The following is a 23,886-nucleotide window of genomic DNA, read 5'->3' on the forward strand; positions in this document are numbered from 1 at the left end:
AGTGTCAACCAACGAACCAAAGATGCGTGTGGGAGGGCCGAGCCAACTCACTCACAGTCACACACTTAGCAGCCGAGGAGAGAGGGGAAGGACAGCTGTGAAAACAACAGCTGGAAAATGAGTCGGAAGCACAGTAGCATTTGGATGCATTTTAATAATGTGGACAATGTTAGAGCACAGTGTAGACTTTGCCAAAACAAAATCTCACATAAAGCCGGTTCTACGCACAACCTACACCGGCATATGCGAACTGTGCACCCAATTGTGAAGCTAGCTGTAGCGGAGCTTCGAGAAACTAGCGGGCCTGCTAGTGATAGTGGTGGAGCCAGCACCTCCACACGTGGAAAGGTATCCACTCAGTCAAGTAGTCCTATTCCGCGACCCACAGCATCTATATCTTCTTCGTCTTCTATGGACCAGTTAATGCCAAAGTCTATGTCTGTAGCAAAACAAGGCCAAATTGATATTGCATTGGCTAAAATGATTGCCACCGATTTCCAGCCATTTTCGATCGTGGAGGACAGAGGTTTTAGAAATTGTCTAAATCCAATGTACAAAATTCCAAGCAGGAAAACCCTCACTTATTCCACAACTGTAGGAGAGCACACATGCTTCGGGGTGGGAAAGAGTCCAAAAAGCTACTGCAGTTTGTCTTACCACTGACTGCTGGACATCTGACTCCTCACTTCTTACATGTCAGTTACATGTCACTTCATTGAAGATTTGTCTATGTCTAGCTGTCTTCTGGACTGCTTTGAGTTCAGCGACAGACACACCTCAGAGAACTTGGCACAGAAACTGTTGAGAGTGGACAGAGAATGGCAAGTAGATGGAAAAGTGGTCTGTTGTGTTAGCGACAATGCAGCTATCATAACCAAAGCCATGAACATTTTCAAATGGACCCATCATCCATGTCTTGGCCACACAATCAACCTGACTATAAGAGATGCTCTGAAGGTGATGAAGCCCACTGTGGACAAAGTGAAAGCAGCTGTGGAATACACAGTAGGTGCTGAAAAACTCTAGTCTACACAACGCCAGATGGAGATGCCTGAGCTGAGGCCTAAACAAGACTGCACTACAAGGTGGAATTCAACATTTTATATGTTGAAGTGGTTTCTTGAGTCAAAGGATGCCATTATCTCTACCCTGGCCATTGTCAATGTACCTGTTGATGCTCTGACCCAAGAGGAATGGGAGGTGGTGGAGGAGGTGTGAAGAGCCCTGGAACCCCTTGAGCAGGTCACTGTGGAGATCAGTGGAGAAAGGTACAGTAAACAGTTATTACTATATCATTATTTAATCCAGTATTATACAGTGGGTCAAAAAAATATTTAGTCAGGCACCAATTGTGCAAGTTCTCCCACTTAAAAAGATGAGAGAGGCCTGTAATTTTCATCATAGGTACACTTCAACTATGACTGACAAAATGAGAAGAAACAAAATCCAGAAAATCACATTGTAGGATTTTTAATGAATTTATTTGGAAATTATGGTGGAAAATAAGTATTTGGTCAATAACAAAAGTTTATCTCAATACTTTGTTATATACCCTTTGTTGGCAATGAGAGGTCAAATGTTTTCTGTAAGTCTTCACAAGGTTTTCACACACTGTTGCTGGTATTTTGGCCCATTCCTCCATGCAGATCTCCTCTAGAGCAGTGATGTTTTGGGGCTGTTGCTGGGCAACACGGACTTTCAACTCCCTCCAAAGATTTTCTATGGGGTTGAGATCTGGAGAATGGCTAGGCCACTCCAGGACCTTGAAATGCTTCTTACGAAGCCACTCATTCGTTGCCCGGGCAGTGTGTTTGGGATCATTGTCATGCTGAAAGACCCAGCCACGTTTCATCTTCAATGCCCTTGCTGATGGAAGGTGGTTTTCACTCAAAATCTCATGATACAAGGCCCCATTCATTCTTTCCTTTACACGGATCAGTTGTCCTGGTCCCTTTGCAGAAAAACAGCCCCAAAGCATGATGTTTCCACCCCCATGCTTCACAGTAGGTATGGTGTTCTTTGGATGCAACTCAGCATTCATTGTCCTCCAAACACGACGAGTTGAGTTTTTACCAAAAAGTTCTATTTTGGTTTCATCTGACCATATGACACTCTCCCAATCTTCTTCTGGATCATCCAAATGCTCTCTAGCAAACTTCAGACGGGCCTGGACATGTACTGGCTTAAGCAGGGGGACACGTCTGGCACTGCAGGATTTGAGTCCCTGGCGGCGTAGTGTGTTACTGATGGTAGGCTTTGTTACTTTGGTCCCAGCTCTCTGCAGGTCATTCACTAGGTCCCCCGTGTGGTTCTGGGATTTTTGCTCACCGTTCTTGTGATGATTTTGACCCCACGGGGTGAAATCTTGCATGGAGCCCCAGATCGAGGGAGATTATCAGTGGTCTTGTAATGTCTTTCATTTCCTAATAATTGCTCCCACAGTTGATTTCTTCAAACCAAGCTGCTTACCTATTGCAGATTCAGTCTTCCCAGCCTGATGCAGGTCTACAATTTTGTTTCTGGTGTCCTTTGACAGCTCTTTGGTCTTGGCCATAGTGGAGTTTGGAGTGTGACTGTTTGAGGTTGTGGACAGGTGTCTTTTATACTGATAACAAGTTCAAACAGGTGCCATTAATACAGGTAACGAGTGGAGGACAGAGGAGCCTCTTAAAGAAGAAGTTACGGGTCTGTGAGAGCCAGAAATCTTGCTTGTTTGTAGGTGACCAAATACTTATTTTCCACCATAATTTGCAAACAAATTCATTAAAAATCCTACAATGTGATTTTCTGGATTTTTTTTCTTCTCATTTTGTCTGTCATAGTTGAAGTGTACCTAATGATGAAAATTACAGGCCTCTCTCATCTTTTTAAGTGGGAGAACTTGCACAATTGGTGGCTGACTAAATACTTTTTTGCCCCACTGTATATGTATATGAGCAGTAGATGAGAATGTAGTATCAGTAGACAAAACATGAACCTGAACTAATAAGTTACTATTCTCTCTTTTTAGCTATGTGACAGGCTCAAAAATGATACTCCTGTGTAAAGGTCTGCAGCGAATCACAGCCAGCCACCAGAGAGAAGCAAATAAAACCACAGGACATGTGACAGAGTTGGACACCCTATGTTCATCAATGGACAGAAAGTTCCACAGAATGGAATATAATCACCTGCTATCAGAAACCGCTGCACTTGACCCCAGGTTTAAGAAGTTAGCCTTCAGTGATGCCAGAGTGATTGAACCTCAGCAGCAGGGAGGGACAGGCCCAGCAGTCAGCTGGCTCAGGCACCAGGGCAACAGGAAGAAGAGGGATCAGATGGAGCAGAAGCACCAGCAGTAGTGCCACAAACGTCTGCTGTTTGGATGCTGTTTGACGAGAGAGCAACTGGGGATGCAGCACGAAGGAATCCCTCAGCAGATGCCATAATGGCCATAATGGTCCGAACCTATTTGGAGGAGCCCCTCCACCAAAGATCTGCAGATCCTCTGAGCTGGTGGAAGAACACGGCCTCTGTCTACCCACGGCTTACTAAAGTCATAGTGCATAGTGGCCACATCCGTTGAAAACGAGACAAATAATTACTGAGAGAAGAAACTGCATCAGCCCCTCAAGTGAGGCAGCTTGCATTTCTGAATGCAAATCTCTCATAAAAGCCAAATATGGTCAACATTGCTGTGTGTTGCTGGTTATAACATGGCAATAAAGAAGAGAGAGAAAAGAGGGACCGGTTTAATGTTTTAAGTGGGAAGCTGCAGTTTTGCACATGGTTATTTATTTTTCTTTGATATTGTGCAATATTCTATTATTATGTTGTTCAGATTGTATTCGTTTGAATGGTTAGATTTACATGCACTTTGTTTATATATGTTACGGGTGTGTACTGGAGGTTACATTTCTATGGACTTTGTTTATATACATTAAAGAAGTTAAGTTGTGGGATGCTGCAGTTTTGCAAATTGTTATTTATTTTTCTTTGATATGGTGCAATATTCTATTATGCTGTTCAGATTGTATTCGTTTGAATGGTTAGATTTACATGCACTTTGTTTATATGTTATGGGTGTGTACTGGAGGCGAAGTCAGGTGCAGGAGAGCAGAGTGTAGTTAATTAACAGGTGCACTTTTTACTCCGGTGCAAACGAAAGCACACAAGTACATAAACGTGCCCAAAACACGGAACATGAACAAAAGTCTGGCGCGTGGCAATACCCACATAACATAAAACAATTTCACACAAAGACATGGAGGGGAACAGAGGGCTAAATACATTCAGTGTGATTAGGGAATGAAAACCAGGTGTGTATGGAACAAGACAAAACAAATGGACATATGAAAAATAGAGCGGCAATGGCTAGAAAGCCGGTGACGCCGAACGCCGCCCAATCAAGGAGAGGGGCCGACTTCGGCGGAAGTCGTGACAATATACATTAAAAAGTTCTACTTTAAATGCAAATGTTTAATAGCATCCTTTTTCATAACAAACCAATGCCTTTTTTAAAAACATTGTGGTTAAGGTAGAGTATAATTTCATTTAATAATTTCATTAGAATGGTTTTAACATAGATTGACTTGAAAAAATGCAATTTTTTTTCAAGAGCCGTTTGGGTGCCAAAAGTGCGTGAGCTGAGCCGAACGAGCCGGCTCATTGAAAAGAGCCAGAATGCCCATCCATCACTACTACCCTGTCACAATAACTCCTCCCTGGCATTTTCATTCATTGTCATGCCAACACTGTATTAAAAGTGCCCACTATTATATTCTAACTATATAATTAGAATATACATTCTATTCCCATGATTCCAACAGTTAACCCAAGTGTTTTGCTTTAAATCGCAAGTCAAATTGCAAAATTTGGTTAAAAATAAGGCCCAGATTACTTGCCCATATTGTGCAGCCCTAAGTGGCAGTGTGGAAATGATCTCAAATGCAGAAATTTATGAAAATTATGACTTTTTGGAGGTTGAAGTTGAATTGAACAGTATAAAACAATCAGAATGGAGAAAGCCTCATTGAAATAACTTAGAATGTATGTGTTGCCACCCTAAGGTCATGCACTACTCATAAAGCACAACTAGATCTTTTATTATAAAACAATATAAAATACTGCCAAATACCTTCATACCGTCAGTTCTTTTAAATTTTAAATACAGTGAGATGATATTTTGGCCATTTAACTAGGCAAGTCAGTTAAGAACAAATTCTTAGCCCTAGTGAGAAGGTGTTAAGATGCAAGATACAGTAGATGGTAAATTGAGTGCAGTATATACATATGTTCCGAGATGAGTATGTAAACAAAAGATGAATGCTAGTGATACATGATATTACACAAAGATGCAGTAGATGATATAGAGTACAGTATATACGTATACATATGAGATGAATAATGTAGGGTATGTAAACATTATATTAGGTAGCATTGTTTAAAGTGGCTAGTGATATATTTTACATCATTTCCCATCAATTCCCATTATTAAAGTGGCTGGAGTTGAGTCAGTGTGTTGGCAGCAGCCACTCAATGTTAGTGGTGGCTGTAACAGTCTGATGGCCTTGAGATAGAAGCTGTTTTTCAGTCTCTCGGTCCCAGCTTTGATGCACCTGTACTGACCTCGCCTTCTGGATGATAGCGGGGTGAACAGGCAGTGGCTCGGGTGGTTGTTGTCCTTGATGATCTTTATGGCCTTCCTTTGACATCGGGTGGTGTAGGTGTCCTGGAGGGCAGGTAGTTTGCCCCCGGTGATGCGTTGTACAGACCTCACTACTCTCTGGAGAGCCTTATGGTTGTGGGCGGAGCAGTTGCCGTACCAGGCGGTGATACAGCCCGACAGGATGCTCTCGATTGTGCATCTGTAGAAGTTTGTGAGTGCTTTTGGTGACAAGCCGAATTTCTTCAGCCTCCTGAGGTTGAAGAGGCGCTGCTGCGCCTTCTTCACGATACTGTCTGTGTGGGTGGACCAATTCAGTTTGTCTGTGATGTGTACGCCGAGGAACTTAAAACTTACTACCCTCTCCACTACTGTTCCATCGATGTGGATAGGGGGGTGTTCCCTCTGCTGTTTCCTGAAGTCCACAATCATCTCCTTAGTTTTGTTGACGTTGAGTGTGAGGTTATTTTCCTGACACCACACTCCGAGGGCCCTCACCTCCTCCCTGTAGGCCGTCTCGTCGTTGTTGGTAATCAAGCCTACCACTGTTGTGTCGTAGGCTTGATGAAAAGTACCGGCACCCGTGTCCCACTGTGCCATGGCTCCCACGGCAGGTCCGCTGGAGCCATGGCACAGTGGGACACGGATGCCGGTCCACGTAAATGGAAACAGAAAAGTCTGAGTCTTTATGGTAAAACACCAAGGTTAATCAGCGTAAGAAATATTCTGTGCCAGTGGATCTATTAATTTACAGATTTATTTTTAAATCTTGCCATGAGAGGGCACTAAATCCCTTATTTGGGTGAGAATATGTGAGGTCAACAAATGAGGAGCCTCTACAGGGGTGGGCAACTTTTTCTCCGTTCCTAGCAAACACAGCTGATTAATCAGGTTGCATTCTAAACTGAATATCATGATTAGGTGATTATTGGAGTCAGGTGTGTTAGCTGTGACTGGGGCAAAACTGTGACACCAATCAGGCCCTCGAGGACTGGAATTGCCCACCCCTGCCCGGTAGCGGTCTATTGAATGGTAATGTAGATATCGAATATGTTGTAGCTACATTATCAGCTTACAAAATCAATGGATAAACCTGACGTGGATGGAAAATAGCTGTAAAATGCCATATCTTGACACAACTAGACAATAACAGTAAAATCATGAACCATTATACATGTTAATGTTATGATGATCTTGTTCACTGTATAGAGTTTGTTTTTGTAAATCATATTACTGAGGAATGTATTAAATGTAGAACGCAGACAATGTCTTAAACTGTTAACTGAAATGCATTCCAGGAAACTACTCCATGAAGCTGGTTGAGAGTGTGCAAAGCTGTCATCAAGACAAAGGGTGGATATTTGAAGAACCTCAAATATAAAATATAATTTGATTTGTTTAACACTTTTTTGGTTATTACATGATTCCAAATGTGTTATTTCATAGTTTTGATGTCTTCACTATTATTCTACAATGTAGAAAATAGTAAAAATAAAGAAAAACCCTTGAATGAGTAGGTGTTCTAAAACCTTTGACCGGTAGTGTATTTCAAAATATCTAGTGGTCATCATCATACATTTACAGCATTACTCATACAGTAAAACTAGTATTTTTAGCAGACATCGTGCCTTTACAGTTCATGATCTGGTCAAACAAGTTATCTGTACACAATGTAGACACTCTTGTCCAGAGCGACTTAGTAGTGAGTACATACATTTTCATTCGTAATTTCATTGAAATGACTTGGAAACAACGTTGATTCAACCAGTGTGTTCCCAGAGGTACCCTATGCTTGACATAACCTTAAACTGTATGGCTGTATAAGCACAACAAACATCTCTTTTAGAACAAGCAAGTGTTATTCAAAAGGCATGTTGCACAGATCATTGTCAAATCTGAAGAATACGGGGCAAATGGCAGGAACACACGGAATGATGATGTCAACACTTTCCTCCTTCGCTCTCATCAGTTTTGTTTGACAGTGCTAAAATAGCTGATGACAAAGACTCGGCCTGACCTCACCTTGGTGTAATTTCTGTCACGTCCACTTCTCTCCACCCTTGCCCACTGACCCACAGGCGGAAAGCGTGGGCCATCTGCGTTGGAAAGAGTCTGCTTTTAGAAAGCCTGGATGCTATTTTCTCACTCACATTTCAATAACAGGCAGACTTACGCAATGCCGCTCTCACGCTCTCTGTCCACAGAGAAGTATGATTGTTTACACAATAGTGGACTCGGCCAAAGGCAGTGTGGTGGAGACTGTGGACTTACAGGAAGCAAAATAGTCAAATACAGATTTTGAATACGCTCCTCAACATCAGGCTTGAAAAGTATTACATTTCATATCAAGATTAAGTATTTTCCCATGGTGAAATACTGAGCAAATGAGTAGGCTTACAACAATGGAATATATACGTATTTGTAAAGCTGAATGTCCTAGGATATCAAATATCCACTTTACCTTCCATCAGATGCCAAAATAAGTATCTTAACACTTCCAGATATCATATCCACTTTTTAAAGCTTCCAAATGCTAGATACCCACTTTGTCAAACAGATACCCAATGCCCTCTATACCAGTCTCACAATGCCTATTGATATTGGCCTAAACTAGACCTTGCATTTTTTAGGACACTGTGTGCAATGACAGTATCTGACATCAGAGGAAGTGAACTCATCTTGGCCTGAGGGTGTGCGTGGCTGATCTACTAACTGTTCCCCCCAAAATAACAGAAATAATATGTATGACTGAGGGTATGTGGGTCAGGTGATGATGATCATCCTTACCTCATGAAATCATAGGGGAAACTAACTTCAAAAATACTAGTACTGCTTTTCCAACCACGGTAAAGTAATTCTAGTAAAGTCCCTTTAGTAAAGTCCTTATTATATTCTATTATTATATTTGTGGATAAAGATTGCAACTCTGTGTATGAGAATCAAATACAATTGTGTGTATGTGTAAATGTTTAAATGTACATGGATTATGAGTAAAATCTTTGTCTATATATTCTGTCTGTATATTATGTTTATTGTGCAATATTTCACCAGGTCAAATTCGTGGTCGTAAATATACTTGGTAAATAAAGGTGATTCTGATTATAGCCTAGACACACAAATACATTCTTATGAATCAGAACATTCCAACATATACTATACTACATCACCTGTAACTTGATGTATCTGTTTTTGTTCAGGAGGCACCATTTTCCCCATTATCAGCATTATCCTGTTCTAACCTTATAAACTGTATTTAAACTTTATTCCATATAAGTGGAATTTGTGAAAAAGTTGTGGTGCATGTCATGTCCAGTGGCATTTGGGAACCTTGAGTCACATCCCAGAATTCTTCACAAATCAAGTATAAGCATGCTTTCACCATCCCTTCCCATGGCCCAGGAACTGATGAGTGATTGGCCAATACTATTTCTTTGTACTGTTTGTATGTGTGTGTGTTTACCAGATCAGTATGACCTCCTCTTTGATGGTACGATGGAATACAGGTTAGTGGTCTCCTCTGGGAGTTGCAGCACACAGACACACGGACACATGCATGTAGAGTACATGCACACACACACACAAACGTGTGTGAATTAAGATGGCACCGTACTGTATGGCTACCATCTTGAGAGCGCCGACCCAACTTGGCTATTTTGGGATTATTTTGCAGTTTTTAAAAACTTTTTTTGCACAAAATGTATCCACTATTATTTCTTATAATCAACAAAAAGTTTAAACATCAGATCGGCAGTTACTCACCTCAATTTCAGCTTCAACTTTGACTTCGACTCTTCAGCCCTGGGCTCTTAAGGTACCTCCAATCCAATCTTCGGGCTACCCAAGAGGAAACGCCGGCAAAAAAGAGGCAAGAGATCGGGCGTCCTGTTGAGACTAAGGTGAAGGGAACCCCTTCCCTCCATTCTATTGGCCAATAATAAGATGGATGACCGGGACTCTTATCATTTTGAGATCATCATTTTTTCTGAAACATGGTTTTGGACAAGATACCCGATATGGCTATCCATCACGTGTCTTAGTGACACATCATTGAAATCAACGGCAACAAGAAATGCAGCCTCCGGGTGCATGGTTTCCTTGTACAGTTCGTTAAGTGCCAGCTTGTTGTTGTTGTTGTTGTTGTCCTCATATACAGCAGTCACGATAACAGATTAGAACTCTCTCGGGAGGTAAAAGGGTCGATTCTTCATTCTCTGAATGGACAGGTAATTGGATTTAGGGAAATTCAGAGGAGGAGAGGTATGTCTCTTCATCAACAACAGATGGTGTGTAGACTCAAGCGTAGTGGAAATCTAAACCTATTGTTCACCCGTCTTGGAATACTGACGGTCGACCCTTTTACCTCCCGGGAGAGTTTTCATTAGTTATCATGACTGCTGTATATCAGGACAACAACAACAACAAGATGGCACTTAATGAACTGTACAAGGAAACCATGCACCTGGAAGGCTGCATTTCTTGTTGCCGTTGATTTCAATTATGGGTCACTAAGACACACGATGCCCAACTTCTATCAACACGTCTCCTTCACCACTAGGGGCAATAAAGTCCTAAACCACAGTTACTCAACCCAAAGGAAGCATACAAGGCCCTCCCCTCGTCCCCACTTTGGCAAATCAGATCATGTCTCTATACTCCTGCTTCCTGTTTAAAAACAGCTGACAGGCATCTTCACGGTCATTTTCAACCTCTCGTTGTCCCAGTCTGTAATCTCCACATGTCTCAAACTGACCACCATCATTCCAGTTCCAAAGAACTCAAAGGCTACCTGCCACAATGACTACCACCCTGTAGCACTAACATCTCTAATCATGAAGTGCTTTGAAAGAATGGTCATGGCACACATCACCTCCATCATCCCAGACACCCTAGACCCACTCCAATTTGCATACCACTCCAACAGATCTACAGATGATGCCATCTCTAACGCAATCTACACTGCCCTTTCCCACTTGGACAAGAGGAATACCTTTGTGAGAATGCTGTTCATCGACTACAGCTCAGCGTTCAACACCATAGTGCCCTCCAAACTCGTCACCAAGCTTGGACCCTGGGACTGAACCCCTCCCTCTGCAACTGGATCCTGGACTTTCTGACGGGCTGACCTCAGGTGGATAGAGTGGGCAACAACACCTCTGCCATGCTGACCCTCAACATGGGCGCCCCGCAGGGGTGTGTGCCTAGCACCCTCCTGTATAACCACAACTCCAACTCCATCATCAAGTTTGTTGACGACACAATAGTAGTAGGCCTGATCACCAATGGCGATGAGACAGCCTACAAGGAGGAGGTCAGAGAACTGTAAGTTTGGGGGGGGGTGCAATTGCTTCAAGATCCTTGGTGTCCACATCACTGAGGACTTAACATGGTCCTCTCACACAAGAACAGTCATGAAGAAGCAACGCCTCTTCTCTCTCAGGAGGCTGAAAATATTTGGAATAGCCCCTCAGATCCTCAGGGAACATTTACAGATGCACCATTGAGAGCATCCTGTCTGGTTGTATCACCGTCTGGTACGGCAACTACACCACCCTTCGACCAGAAGGCCCTACAGAAGGTGATGCTTACGGCCCAGCACATCACTTGGAGTGAGCTCCCAGCTATCCAGGACAATACATGCCAGGCGGTGATTGAGAAAGGCCCAAAAAATTTCCCAAGACTCCAGCCACCTGAGACATGGACTGTTCTCCATGCTCCCATCTGGCAGGCGGTTCCGGTGCATCATGGCTCAGACAACAGACTCCTAAACAGCTTCTATCCCCTGGCCGTAAGACTGTTAAATTGCTTACAACTACTGCTCTCCCTCTCTAACAGACTATCCCCACTGACTCTAGGCCCATCCACATGTCTCTACCCACTCAGACAACCTACGCCACTGCTAAAATTATTATTGATTATATGTGTTACTCCATTACGCTGCTGTCCATTGATTATTGATTGTCATTACCATTCGTATTTATCTACTTGTTCTGCTACTGGTCACTATTACTCCTGTTTACATATATTACCATTATTATATTAGCATAAGTATTTATATATTCCTCATGCCAGTCACTTTTTATGTGTAAGGTACTGGCACTGACCTGTATATACTTGCATTCTCATGTTTCTAACTCACATCGTAGTTCTTGTGTGGTTTTTAGAAACGTTTTATTCTATTTTCTATATTATTAGTATTATCGCATTGTTGGGAAAGAGATCTCAACAAAATGAGGGTAGATGAGGGTAGACAATTTCCTTTCAGAATCAATAGATGGCAGCAAAGTATTGCATCAATCGGCATTAAAGGTCCAGAGCAGTCAAAAAACGTGATTTCTTTGTGTTTTATATATATTTCCACACTATGAGGTTGGAATAATACTGTGAAACTGTGAACATTATGATAATGTACTTTTAGTGTAAGAGCTGTTTGATTGGAAGGAGGTTTGGCTTTCAATGGTGACATCACCATGCAGTACATTTGTTAATAGACCAATAAGAAGAAGAGTTCCAAACCTCTCTGCCAATAACAGCTCATTTTCAAAATTTTTGCTTGAGAAATTGCTCTTGTTATGAAGCTATTTTTGTTTCTTTTCAACTTTTTTCATGGAAAACTATCACAGTAAGGTACTTAATTCTTATCCAGAAAGGATTTGATATTGAGATAAGAATGGCTGCATTGGACCTTTAAAACAAGTTCACCATGTTGGCATGTAAGTGCAATCATAGAACTGCATAAATGTTTTGCGGTATGAGACAATTAATGAAATGTCATCGTTAACATAACTTTGAATACTGTGTTTCTCAGTATTGTTATTGGGCAAACGTCAATGTGTTCAAGCTTTGATTAAGAGTTCTAAAAACTTTTTTTTTAAATGCCCTCCGCATTTGTGATAGCAATGCAGGTTTTCACTCTTCCTAACAACTTATTATACGATTTTGAAAGATGTCTCCACAATGTTTCAAGTCATAGAACAAGTCCAATAAATGGGTACATGGCATTCATAGGACATAAGGTCCCACTGAAACCATTTTATATTATGAGAAAGAGAAAAACATTCCAAAGAACCTTTTACATCTTTACTTTTCTCTCCACGAGAGAGAGACAGAGAGAGACAGAGAGAGACAGAAGGGAGAAAGACAGATGGGATACACAGTAGAGATATAACGATTTTAAAAAGCAAGAGGGAAGAGGGAAAGAGCAAAGGAAGTAAGGAGAGAGAGAGAGGATACGATACAGTGTACAGTGTGAAAAGAGTGGTGCAGCCCTCACTGAGCGGAAGGACGCCTCAGCTCATGCAGACGAACCCCACTGACTGGCTGACTAATGCCTGCCGAGATCAATGGAGGCAGGGGGCTCAGGGTGCTACTTCCTGCATAACATTGCCATTGGCATAATAGCCGGGTTGCTAGGCGACCAGTCGCATGGAAACAGAAGGTGTCACTCGTTACATCAGCGCTGAATTTAGCAAATAGCAAAATAGCTCTCGTACTGTCAGGGGAGGGTCCGAGGTACTAAAGATAGTCGCTGAAGCGAGGTGCAGAGGGATGGAGGGATGCTGGAGGCTGAGTTTAATATAAAGGTTTGTCCAGTTGCTTTGGAGACCCTGTTAGTCCATTTAGGTTTATGTAAGATGACTGTAAGGTTAGCATGGCCACAAAAGGCCAGCAAGGGCTTGAAAGATTTGGTTATTCAGCAAGAAATATTTTAAAGCCCTACTACTCTTGTTTCCTTTGTTCATTATCTCAGTCCCATCCACCTACTTACAGTGTATCTTCCCCTTTTTCTCTCAACCCTAAATTCCCCCTTAATCATGAATCACCCCCCCTCTTTCCTCCTTCTCTCTTTCCCTCTTCCCTGCTGAGTTTGTATCTCTCTCTCTCTCTACTGTACTTCATATCGCTCTCTTCCTTTCTCTCCCTCCCTCTCTTCTGTTCCCCCCCCTGCCACCCACCGCCTCCACCCTCCCACCCTCCCCGCTCTCTCTCCCCCTTTTCCCTCCCTGGCTTGTAGGCTGTAGGCAGCAGCGGATTGCGGCGGCCCACTCAGCCCTCTCAGGGAGCAGAAGGCCGTCCACTCCCACTCGGTCTCTGCGTCATGGAACAGAGAGCCCTCAGAGATGACACCGAACAGATGGAGGAAGAAGAACACACCGTCTCTCCATTGATTTAACCACAAATATGTCCTAAATGGCACCCAATTCACTATTTAGTGCACTACCTTTCACCAGAGCTCTACTGGGCTCCCTACTGGGCCCCCATATAGTGCACTAGTTTTGACCAGAGCCTTTTGGGCCCTGGTCAAAAGTATTGCACTATATGGCTCATTCTTCAGAAGTGGTGCAAATTGGGGGTTGGAAAATAATTATAATTTGTAGAGTACAGTACAGTACAGTAGAGCACAGTACAGTAGAGCACAATACAGTAGAGCACAGTACAGTAGAGCACAGTAGAGTAGAGCACATTAAAGTAGAGCACAGTATAGTAGAGTACAGTACAGTAGAGCACAGTACAGTACAGTAGAGCACAGTAGAGTACAGTACAGTACAGTAGAGCACAGTATAGTAGAGTACAGTACAGTACAGTACAGTACAGTATAGTACAGTACAGTACAGTACAGTAGAGCACAGTACAGTAGAGTAGAGTAGAGCACAGTAGAGTACAGTACAGTACAGTAGAGCACAGTACAGTAGAGTACAGTACATTACAGTAGAGTACAGTACAGTAGAGTAGAGTAGAGTAGAGCACAGTACAGTAGAGCACAGTATAGTAGAGAACAGTAGAGCACAGTACAGTATATTATTATACAGTAGAGTAGAGCACAGTACAGTAGAGTACAGAATAGCACAGTCAATAGAGCACTGTACAGTAGAGTACAGTACAGTACAATAGAGCACTGTACAGTAGAGTACAGTAGAGCACATTATCGCGGTCTATGTTTTGGCCAAATAGATGTCAATGTTTGGGTTCTTGGAGCCCCCCGGCTGGCTATGCATATTAATTAATACTCTACACTATTTCCTGAAGTGTGCACTTGTCCACTACCCACATGGTGGTCCTCTGTAGCTCAGCTGGTAAAGCATGGTGCATGCAACTTTCAAATGGAGCTAGCCTCAATGGAGCTACCCATGCTATCACAGACGCCTTAATGGCACAAATACAAAAATACAAAGATGAGACCTCTATGGTGTCAATTGTTTTCGGGTTGGACAATTTTGACTAATTTTGGACTTAGCTATAGCTAACATATTTATATTTACATCATTTAGCAGACACTCTTATCCAGAGCATCTTCCTCATCCTTGCTTTGGAAACAAAGTCCATTGTGGACACATTTTGGGGTGGCAGATAGCCCAGTAGTTAGAGCGTTGGGCCAGTAACCGAAAGGTTTCTGGATCGAATCCCGAGCTGACAAGGTAAACATCTGTTGTTCTGCCCCTGAACAAGGCAGTTAACCCACTGTTCCCTGGGTTGTCATTGTAAATAGGCTGTCATTGTAAATAAGAATGTGTTCTGAACTGACCTGCCTAGTTAAATAAAATAAAAAATTAAATTACAGGAGCAATTAGGGTTAAGTGCCTGGCACATGGACACATTTTTTCTCACCTTGGGGCTTGGATATTCGAACCAGTGACCTTTCAGTTACTGGCCCAACGCTCTTACCTGCCACCCCATAGCCATACGGCTGGTTATCTTTTATTTGGACAGATGTATTGTACATCCCAGCAAACATATCTTCTAGTCCCAAAACCTTACTTTACATATTTCTTGATATATTATATGTTCAGTTGTGACACTTCTAAAAAATACTTTACTTTACTCGCTGACATTTCTGTAAAATGCTGGCAGACAGACTATTCACCAAGTTGGAGAGGGGTGCAATCCCATCACCTGGTGATATTTGTAGGGTTGTGGCTGAAGGCACATTCATTCTACAGTATTTTAATGTTACATTTTGTTATTGCCTTGGATTGAGTTAGAACATATCATGATGTAAATAAATGTCCTAAGTTTGGAGACTTAACTGATTTTGTTAAGAATGCAATTTTCAACATTTCTGTAGAATCCCCCATATCTGAAATAGGGTACCATTTGGGATGCATCCATAACCACTTATTAGGACCACTATATACATAAGCAAGACCATACCCCTTTCCTCAAAGAGAAAGACAGAGTTTGATTTTAAAAGAAGACCCCACACATCTGTGCGGTGGTTAACTGGAACATCAATTGATGATTGAATGTTTTGAGGGTAACATCTGGACTTGAATCCGATTGGAGATGGAGAAATCGATGCATGTTATACATGGAACAGATGCACTTGCTTTAGTTATTCAACAATTTATGCTTTCTTTCAAAATGTCATTCTTCCACTTCCCCCCTTGTGGCAGGACCATGCTTATTTACTAAACAAAAATGGAAACGCAACATGCAACAAATTTCAAAGATTTTACTGAGTTTCTGGTCATATGAGGAAATCAGTCAATTGACATCAATTCATTAGGGCCTAATCTATGGATTTCACATGACTGGGAATATATTTATGCATCTGTTGGTCACAGATACCTTAAAAGAAATGGGCCTCACAATGGGCCTCATGGTCTCGTCACGGTATTTCTGTGCATGAAAATTGCCATTGATAAAATGCAATTGTGTTCGTTGTCCGTAGATTATACCTGCCCATACCAGAACCCTACCGCCACCAGGGGGCACTCTGTTCACAACGTTGACATCAGCAAACCGGGAGACCGGTTGGACCTACTGCCAAATTCTCTAAAATGATGTTGGAGGCGGCTTACAGTAGAGAAATTAACATTAAATTATCTGGCAACAGCTCTGGTGGACATTCCTGCAGTCAGTATGCCAATTGCAAGCTCCCTCAAAACTATAGACATCTGTGGCATTGTGTTGTGTGACAAAACTGCACATTTTAGAGTGGCCTTTTATTGTCCCCAGCACAAGGTGCACCTGTGTAATGATCATGCTTTTTAATCAGCTTATTGATATGCCACACCTGTCAGGTGATTGGATTATCTTGCCAAAAGAGAAATGCTCACTAACAAGGATGTAAACACATTTGTGCACAACATTTGAGAGAAATAAGCTTTCTGTGCGTATGGAACATTTCTGGGATCTTTTATTTCAGCCCATGAAACATGGGACCAACACTTTAACATGGGACCAACATGTTGCATGTATATGTTTGTTCATTGTATATAACCTATAACTATCTGTAAATGTACAGTACATGACCTTGCATGACTATGAATAAAGCCTAATACTGTACATAAATGTTTGGTTCTGCAATAACTGTTATAATAACTAGGTTACATATTCAAATGCTTGTGTGATAAGACTATAAGTACAACAATTGTATTCAGGAACAAATGCTCTGAATCACCCACCATCACCCTGTCCATTCAACTGGATGGGCCAACAACATGGCAAACTGCAATTTGTGATAATTGTCTTGAATGTTCTTTGCTCGTCCACCAGCGCTATTTTCAAATGATTATAAAACCAGTTAGGTATCTTCTCCTGGAAAACAAGACCGAGAGGGCTCCTAAAATAAGCCTCTCAGCTCAAATCCACTGACCTGTTGCGTACAGAGGATTCGATTATAAGACTCAACATCTCAGGGCTCGCTCAATTGGTGTAACCATGGCGACCGGATGTACAGCCGTGTGTGACATCACGGCCCATTCAATTAATGACCGACTAAGCAGAGAGATACGGCTTTCGTCGTAATGTATATTGTGCGGCAACCTGTTGTTCCTATGCTGTCATCTAACCCCTGCTGCTGTTACAACACCTATTTCTAACCATTGTGCAAAGCACATCATCTAATAGTAGAAATGCCCGTCATTGCTGCACTTTGGAGCGCTCTCTCTAAAATGACCTTTTGAAATGACAGGCTCTTTGTTCAGAAGTGACAAAAGCTTAAACCACATCACACTCACTATATCATCACATTCTATTGGTTTGCAAGAGGCCTTTCCAATCTCACCTGAGGCCTCTCGGTGACACTAAAAAAGGACAAGTGCATTCAGCATTTGGCTGGTCTGAGCTCACCTTTTTGTAGCATTCCCTATTGCATGTACAGTAAGGGAGAGGGGGAAAGTGCTGATGCAAGCTGGGGAGTGACAGCCACACAGTGTGGGGTGTCTGTGACTGTCTGTGTGCGTATGAGTCGTCTCACTTCCTCGGATACGGTTGTTAGGTCAGCCAAGCTGATGTGAAATAGCTGATAAAGAGATAGCTGAGATGGTTTGGGGGCAGACATCTCAGTGTTCTATTTAATTATGTGGTTTGTGTGTGTGTGTGTGTTTGCGCGCATGTGAGCATTTATGTGTGTGTGAGTTAATAAATCAAATGAATTCATATATCGACCAACACCCCTGCCTCATGGACTAATAGTAAAGCTTAGGTATGTCTTGTAAAAATCCAAGTATCCTAGTTTAGACCATTCTGGAGCTGATGTAGTTGGCATACAAGTTGTCTCATTTCTACACCCCAATATGTCCTGTATCAGCAGATTTCTTTGTATTAGCTAATTTTGGCACCATTTGCCATTTGACTGCAGCAAGCTGACCTGCTTCTTCTGTCTATAAGTCTGCCATCACTACCAGTCAGTCAGTCACTGGGCCACCATGGCAGTAGTCTGATCTCTCCAGCCAGGGAGGGGAGAGTGATGCTTATTTAACCTCCTTAGAGGCTGTGGGCTGCTGGAGTGTGTTGATTGTTGAGTGGGTGGAGGTGCTGGTGCTACTGCTGGTGGTGATGCTGAGGCTGGTGGTCTGAATTATCCCTCTGGTGACGCAGGTTTCTCCTCCACACACTTCCTGACAGCTGCTCCCTGCCTGCCTGCCCGTCTGCCTGCTTACGACAATAGGTTATATCCAACAATGTTACGTCCCTGTTCATTTCCTGAACGGCTAGGGTTAGAGAATGTGTTTTCAGCTTGCCGGTGTGGTATCGTTCTTGCCCTCTTGAACCGGTGTCTATCTGGTTGCTAGGTTCAATCTTTTCATTTGTTTTTGTGTTTTGAGGTTTTCCTTGTTGATTTACTTATCTTTCCCCATCTGTTATGGTGTCTGTTGAATTGATGTGCATGCACTACGTTGAAACTGGAAAGTTATTATTATTTTTTACTACTTGACTATCTATATGAGAAAAGTGTACCTAAAACACATTATCAAAATACAACGTTACAAAAGATGTACTCATTCATTGAGTATGTTATGTACATATTGGGCCATTCTTTGATCACTGTAGCCTTGCTCTTGCGCTATTTAGGGTGCTGGCTGGAATGTAATTGGTTGCCAAATAATTAGATGCAATACGATAACAATATGTGGCTCTTAATCGCATAATAATACAACTTAGTAGACCTGGTTTATCTCTTCCATTTAACAATTATAACAATAATTTAACAATATATATATATATATATATATATATGCTTCTAATAGTAGATACTCCAATTATTTAATAGGTGCAGAAAAAACAAATAGCTCAGGGGCATGAAAGGGTTAATGACCCGAATGACAACGGCATTAACCCGGAAGTTGTGCTTTGGTATTTCAATGTGACTTACCCTAAACTAGCTAGCTGTTGTAATACTCTATTAAGTATGTTCCTCACTGCTGTAAATCGTGAGTATGATTGAATACGTTGCTGTATATTGTAGTTTTTCACTAAGTTGTATGGCGAAATATAGAATTGGCTGGCTCTATGCATGTCTTTGGTTAGCCGATTTTAGCTAGCTATGATTCACTGGCTAGTAGCATTGAAGTCAGCATGTCATTTGTTAACTAACGTTAGCTAGATCAAGTAGTTAGCTACATTCTGAAACAATGTTTTATAGATGGAGATGTGGTATTGACTATCGTTAGCTTGCACAATCAGAAGCTAAGCTAGCTAGCCATGGCAAGTGTTCTACTAATTAACTAGTTAGTTAAACCGAAAGCTAGCTAGCTACCTAAGGGAGTTATGATCTTGCCAATCTGATTTCATTATCTGATCTCTTCCATACACACAGTGGCCAAGGCCAAGTCAAAGTAAGTAAATGATTTCATTCTCCAGCTCATAATTTGTGTATAGACGTCCTACTTCATGTACCATTTTATTATATCCTCAGCTAAGCTACTTCCTAGTAAAAGCTTCATACAGTAGAAATTGGAATTTAGGTTTGATGTCTTTCTCTGAACTGTTTGCTGTAATATTATCCTCAATCTGCTCTTTGATAAAAGTGACCCAAGAAATAGCAATGAGCATGTAGTATATATTTTTCATAATTATTGTGGCCTATAACATGTGTTATCACAAAGTAACCATTGCCTTTGTTACAGGACTGTCCTAGTGCAAATGGTGAGTGCTGCTGGGACAGGTTACTGCTTCAACACCAAGAGAAACCGACTACGCGATAAACTGGTGCTGCGAAAAAATGACCCTTTTGGTAAACTACAAACCCTCTCTGATTAGCATTGTGTGGAAGCAAACTATTACACTCGCTCTCAGGGAGTTATCACTGATGCCAAGTGGACACTGGCCTCTCACAAGGGCTGTGTCTGTAAACGTTACTTGCAGCCAAGTCCTTGCTTTCGCCATCTTTGTTTCTCTCAAAGCTCATTGGTCCTCATTCGGACCTCCTCCAATGAGCTGAGAGGAATTAGCCTAAGGAAACATGGACAGGGGACGCAAGTGTTTTTTTACAGAAAATTTCAGACAGCCAGTGTGGCTTTAACGTAGACGAGCCATATGACATCATCGTACACAAAGAACCAATAGTGGCATTTTGCTGTCCTACTGTCTATAATGAGTGATTTAATATTCAGCTTATATCAGGTAACATTTGTGTTTGAGATAATTCAAATCATATACTATGTAGGCCTAGTCATTTGCCCCTGCTTAAATGATACCCTCACAATTATTTTAATTGGTTTGCAATGCTTACCTGATAAACCTACACTTTGCACATAGCTGTTCATTGTGCACCCACTTCAGAATTGTATTTCTGTCTTTGCAGTAAACAAACACGTCCTCTTTCACGAAAAGAAGAAGATCAGGTCGATTTAACCATGAACGGCAAAGAACGAGACTTTTGAATCTCCAACATCTAATCAGATGATTTCACTGACATTGTCTAAAATGTGTCGACCGTCATTCGCGAGAAGAGCTAAGGAGTTCATATTGGACTATTCATGGGCCACATCAACTCATTGTAAACATTTGGGATGAACCAAGCGGTGTCAAAACCTCAAGTAGTTCTGTTTCCATTCACATCAATAACCAGGTTTCCATCCAACATTTTGTGAGTACAGTACATGTCGGATAGAAATTTCACGACAGGCCTGATGGAACCAGCAAATTTGTCAGTAAACTTTCCAAAGGTCGACGACAGAATACATGTCGTAGTGGGCGAACCACACAACATATCATGACTCCCAAGTTTACTTCGATATGATGGTTATTATATCAATATTTAAATTGTGAGAAGTGGCAGTGGAAACCCTTTTATGTGCAAATATTGATATAATAACCATCATATCATAGTAAACTTGGGAGTCATGATATGTTGTGTGGTTCTCCCCACTACGACTTGGGAAAGCATGCAATTGGCTACAGATTAAATAAGTTGTGAACTTCACAGGGTGGAAAAAGTGCACAGTGATGAGCTTAATGCTCCTTTCCAATACATAGAGGGTCTTATTCTGTTAACATGATGATCGGCTGCCGTTTGACTAATCTCCATCTTATCCATAACAATCAGATCATGTCCTGTAGGTAGCCGACCCACACTGTGTCTGCGAGCTGTTGGCTAGAGCACACATGCAAAGACCAGAGCGGGCGCGTTTGCTATATAACGCAACATTTGTTGTGATGGAAACACATTTCACTTGTATTTTTTATTTGGTACATGGGAATTTAACTGCAAAATATATTTTCATGTGCACGTCATCACGCACAGCCTTTTATCCGCAACAAGTCAATTTGATGGAAACATCTCTGGTGGGAAAATGTGCATATTTTTGAATATTTGCATGAATATCTTGCCAATTGGATGGAAACCTAGCTATTGAGACAATTATTTCTCAATAAGTAAGAAGTAGCTTGTTTCATGTTTTTGCCACTTGTATGTTATTTCTCTAATGTAGCACATTGCATTTATAATCTTTGTTCTGCAAGAGTATCATATCTGCCATTAAGAAATAATGGAAACATGAAAGAAGGACAACTGTTCACTTGTGTTTCACGCTGAATGATCATAAGCTTTTACAACATGATGGTAATTCAGTACAGAATACTTTTTTTTGTCTAGACAAACTAGTCTGGGTTTGGTGTTAACTTTTTCACTAGTTTTTCAGACATGTAAATTATTTGTATCCTTATTGTAGGTCAGAATAAAAATTGAAATGATTCAAGTTGTATTTTCCCTCTTAAATGTGTTTGACATTTGTTGATTTTGTCAAAGCTTATGAAAAACAGTGAGTGAAATTGTTTCAATGATGAGTTTGTGGAACACTAGTATGAAACAAAATGTATTAAAAGTATTTAAACCTCATTATTGGACACATTTAAATATTTAAAAAAAATGTATATGACAATACAGGTATGGCAGATTAATAAAGGACAATGGTCATCATTGCATTAAGTTATTTACATAGTTGTTTAATTACTTGGCACAGTGTTTTAGATAGTTCAGGCTCACAGTGGCCATTTAGCGTAAAAGTTGCTGTCTTCTCTAGAAAAGGTCTGTGGGTAGGTCCTTTTTAGAGGGATAAGACGCCTGTGTCCCAATTGTCTGTACACTCACTCCTGCCACCTGATTGGCTCTCCTGGCCATCTCTTCCAGGGACATTGTAGGGAAGTGAGCCATGTAGAAGGCCAGGGCACCAATGAAACTGTCTCCAGCTCCCTGAAAAGAGACAAACAGTCGTTACTACTCACATAGCAAAACAAACACGCACTGAATGTGTCAACAATTCAATTGAAATGTAGGCTAATGAGTTTTTTTTTGAAAGGACAAAATACTTTCTGTGAACAACAATGACCTTCCTGCGAGAACTCATTAATTCCTTCATTTAGAATTGAATGTAAGTGGAAAGGGGGGATACCTAGTTGTACAACTGAATGCATTCAACCGCATTTAACCTAACGCCTCTGAATCAAAGAGGTGCGGGGGGCTGCCATAATCGACATCCACGTCTTCAGCACCTGGGGAACAGTGGGTTAACTGCCTTGCTCAGGGGCAGAACGGCAGATTTTTACCTTGTCAGCTTGGGGATTCAATCCAGCAACCTTTCGGTTACTGGCCCATCGCTCTAACCACTAGGCTACCTGTCATAGGAGCGATGGAGACGCACACACACTGTCAAAGTGGACAAATACAAATCTGAGGCTTAAATGCAAAAATAGAGATTAATTTAATGTAAGCAAATAAAGGAATCTATGACTTAATTCCTCATGAAACTTGGAAAAAGTAATCAAGAGGAACTAAGACTAGAGATGTTATTTAACTATCTGACCAACTGTTGGCAACATTAGGGGGTGCTATGACACTTGTCAATTGTAGCTTTTTGAACAAGGCTCCCCACTGTCAGTTGAAATGCCTCCGCCATTAGTCTGAAATGGCCTAATACTCACCCTTTATGACAAACAAATGTATTAACACTTCCACTTAGCCAGTGTGAGACTCCCCGTTTTGTTATGAACAACTGAAGATAAGACGACAAGACCGATGTATTCACTTGCATATTGCAGAAATGAAGAATATTTAGCTTACATTTTCAAATGGCTATCGTATATAAAAACAAATGTGGGGGTATTATTCATATAATATGCCAGAATAACGTAATACATTTACATTCTCACCAACATATTTAGCCGAAGAGATTTGCCTTTTGACAGGGTCAGCTTGGCAGAATTATACCATATACCACAATGTACAAGTCAATATAAAAATGTATAGAAATAAAAACGGTATTTTTTTCCCCAGAATTAATAAAAGTAAAGCATTATCAACATTTAAATACAAGTCATATTTCTGAGCACATGATATCTTTCAAATGATACCTACCTAAACTTGATCTGTGCAAACTAAATATAATTATCAGAGGCTTGAGTACAAATGCCATAACTAAAATACAAATTCAAAATATGTCAAACATTGAAAGGACATGTATTTAGGACATTTCATGAACTCAATTTCATGGACATTTTTGTTCCTTTTTGACACAACATTA

The 23,886-nt window shown here is 41.2% G+C and overlaps 2 protein-coding genes across 3 annotated transcripts in view; one reads left to right on the forward strand and one right to left on the reverse strand.

The window, feature by feature from the left end:
- The first annotated feature begins 19,167 nt into the window (after window positions 1-19,167).
- On the forward strand, window positions 19,168-22,299 carry mrpl33 (mitochondrial ribosomal protein L33). Its single transcript, XM_024429685.2, has 4 exons — window positions 19,168-19,296; window positions 19,683-19,701; window positions 19,993-20,099; window positions 20,670-22,299. Exons 1-4 carry the CDS (start codon window positions 19,275-19,277, stop codon window positions 20,717-20,719), a joined length of 198 nt encoding a protein of 65 aa, XP_024285453.1. The 5' UTR covers window positions 19,168-19,274; the 3' UTR covers window positions 20,720-22,299.
- Window positions 22,292-23,886, reverse strand: part of rbks (ribokinase) — a 63,812-nt gene continuing 62,217 nt past the window's right edge. For both annotated transcript variants that reach the window (XM_024429684.2, XM_024429683.2), the window contains one exon: window positions 22,292-22,559. In XM_024429684.2, coding sequence (XP_024285452.1) covers window positions 22,386-22,559 — 174 coding nt within the window. In that variant the 3' untranslated portion in view covers window positions 22,292-22,385. The remainder of the gene's footprint in view (window positions 22,560-23,886) is intronic.

This window comes from Oncorhynchus tshawytscha, linkage group LG08 (assembly GCF_018296145.1).
Source record: "Oncorhynchus tshawytscha isolate Ot180627B linkage group LG08, Otsh_v2.0, whole genome shotgun sequence".
NCBI classification, from domain to species: Eukaryota; Metazoa; Chordata; class Actinopteri; order Salmoniformes; family Salmonidae; genus Oncorhynchus; species Oncorhynchus tshawytscha.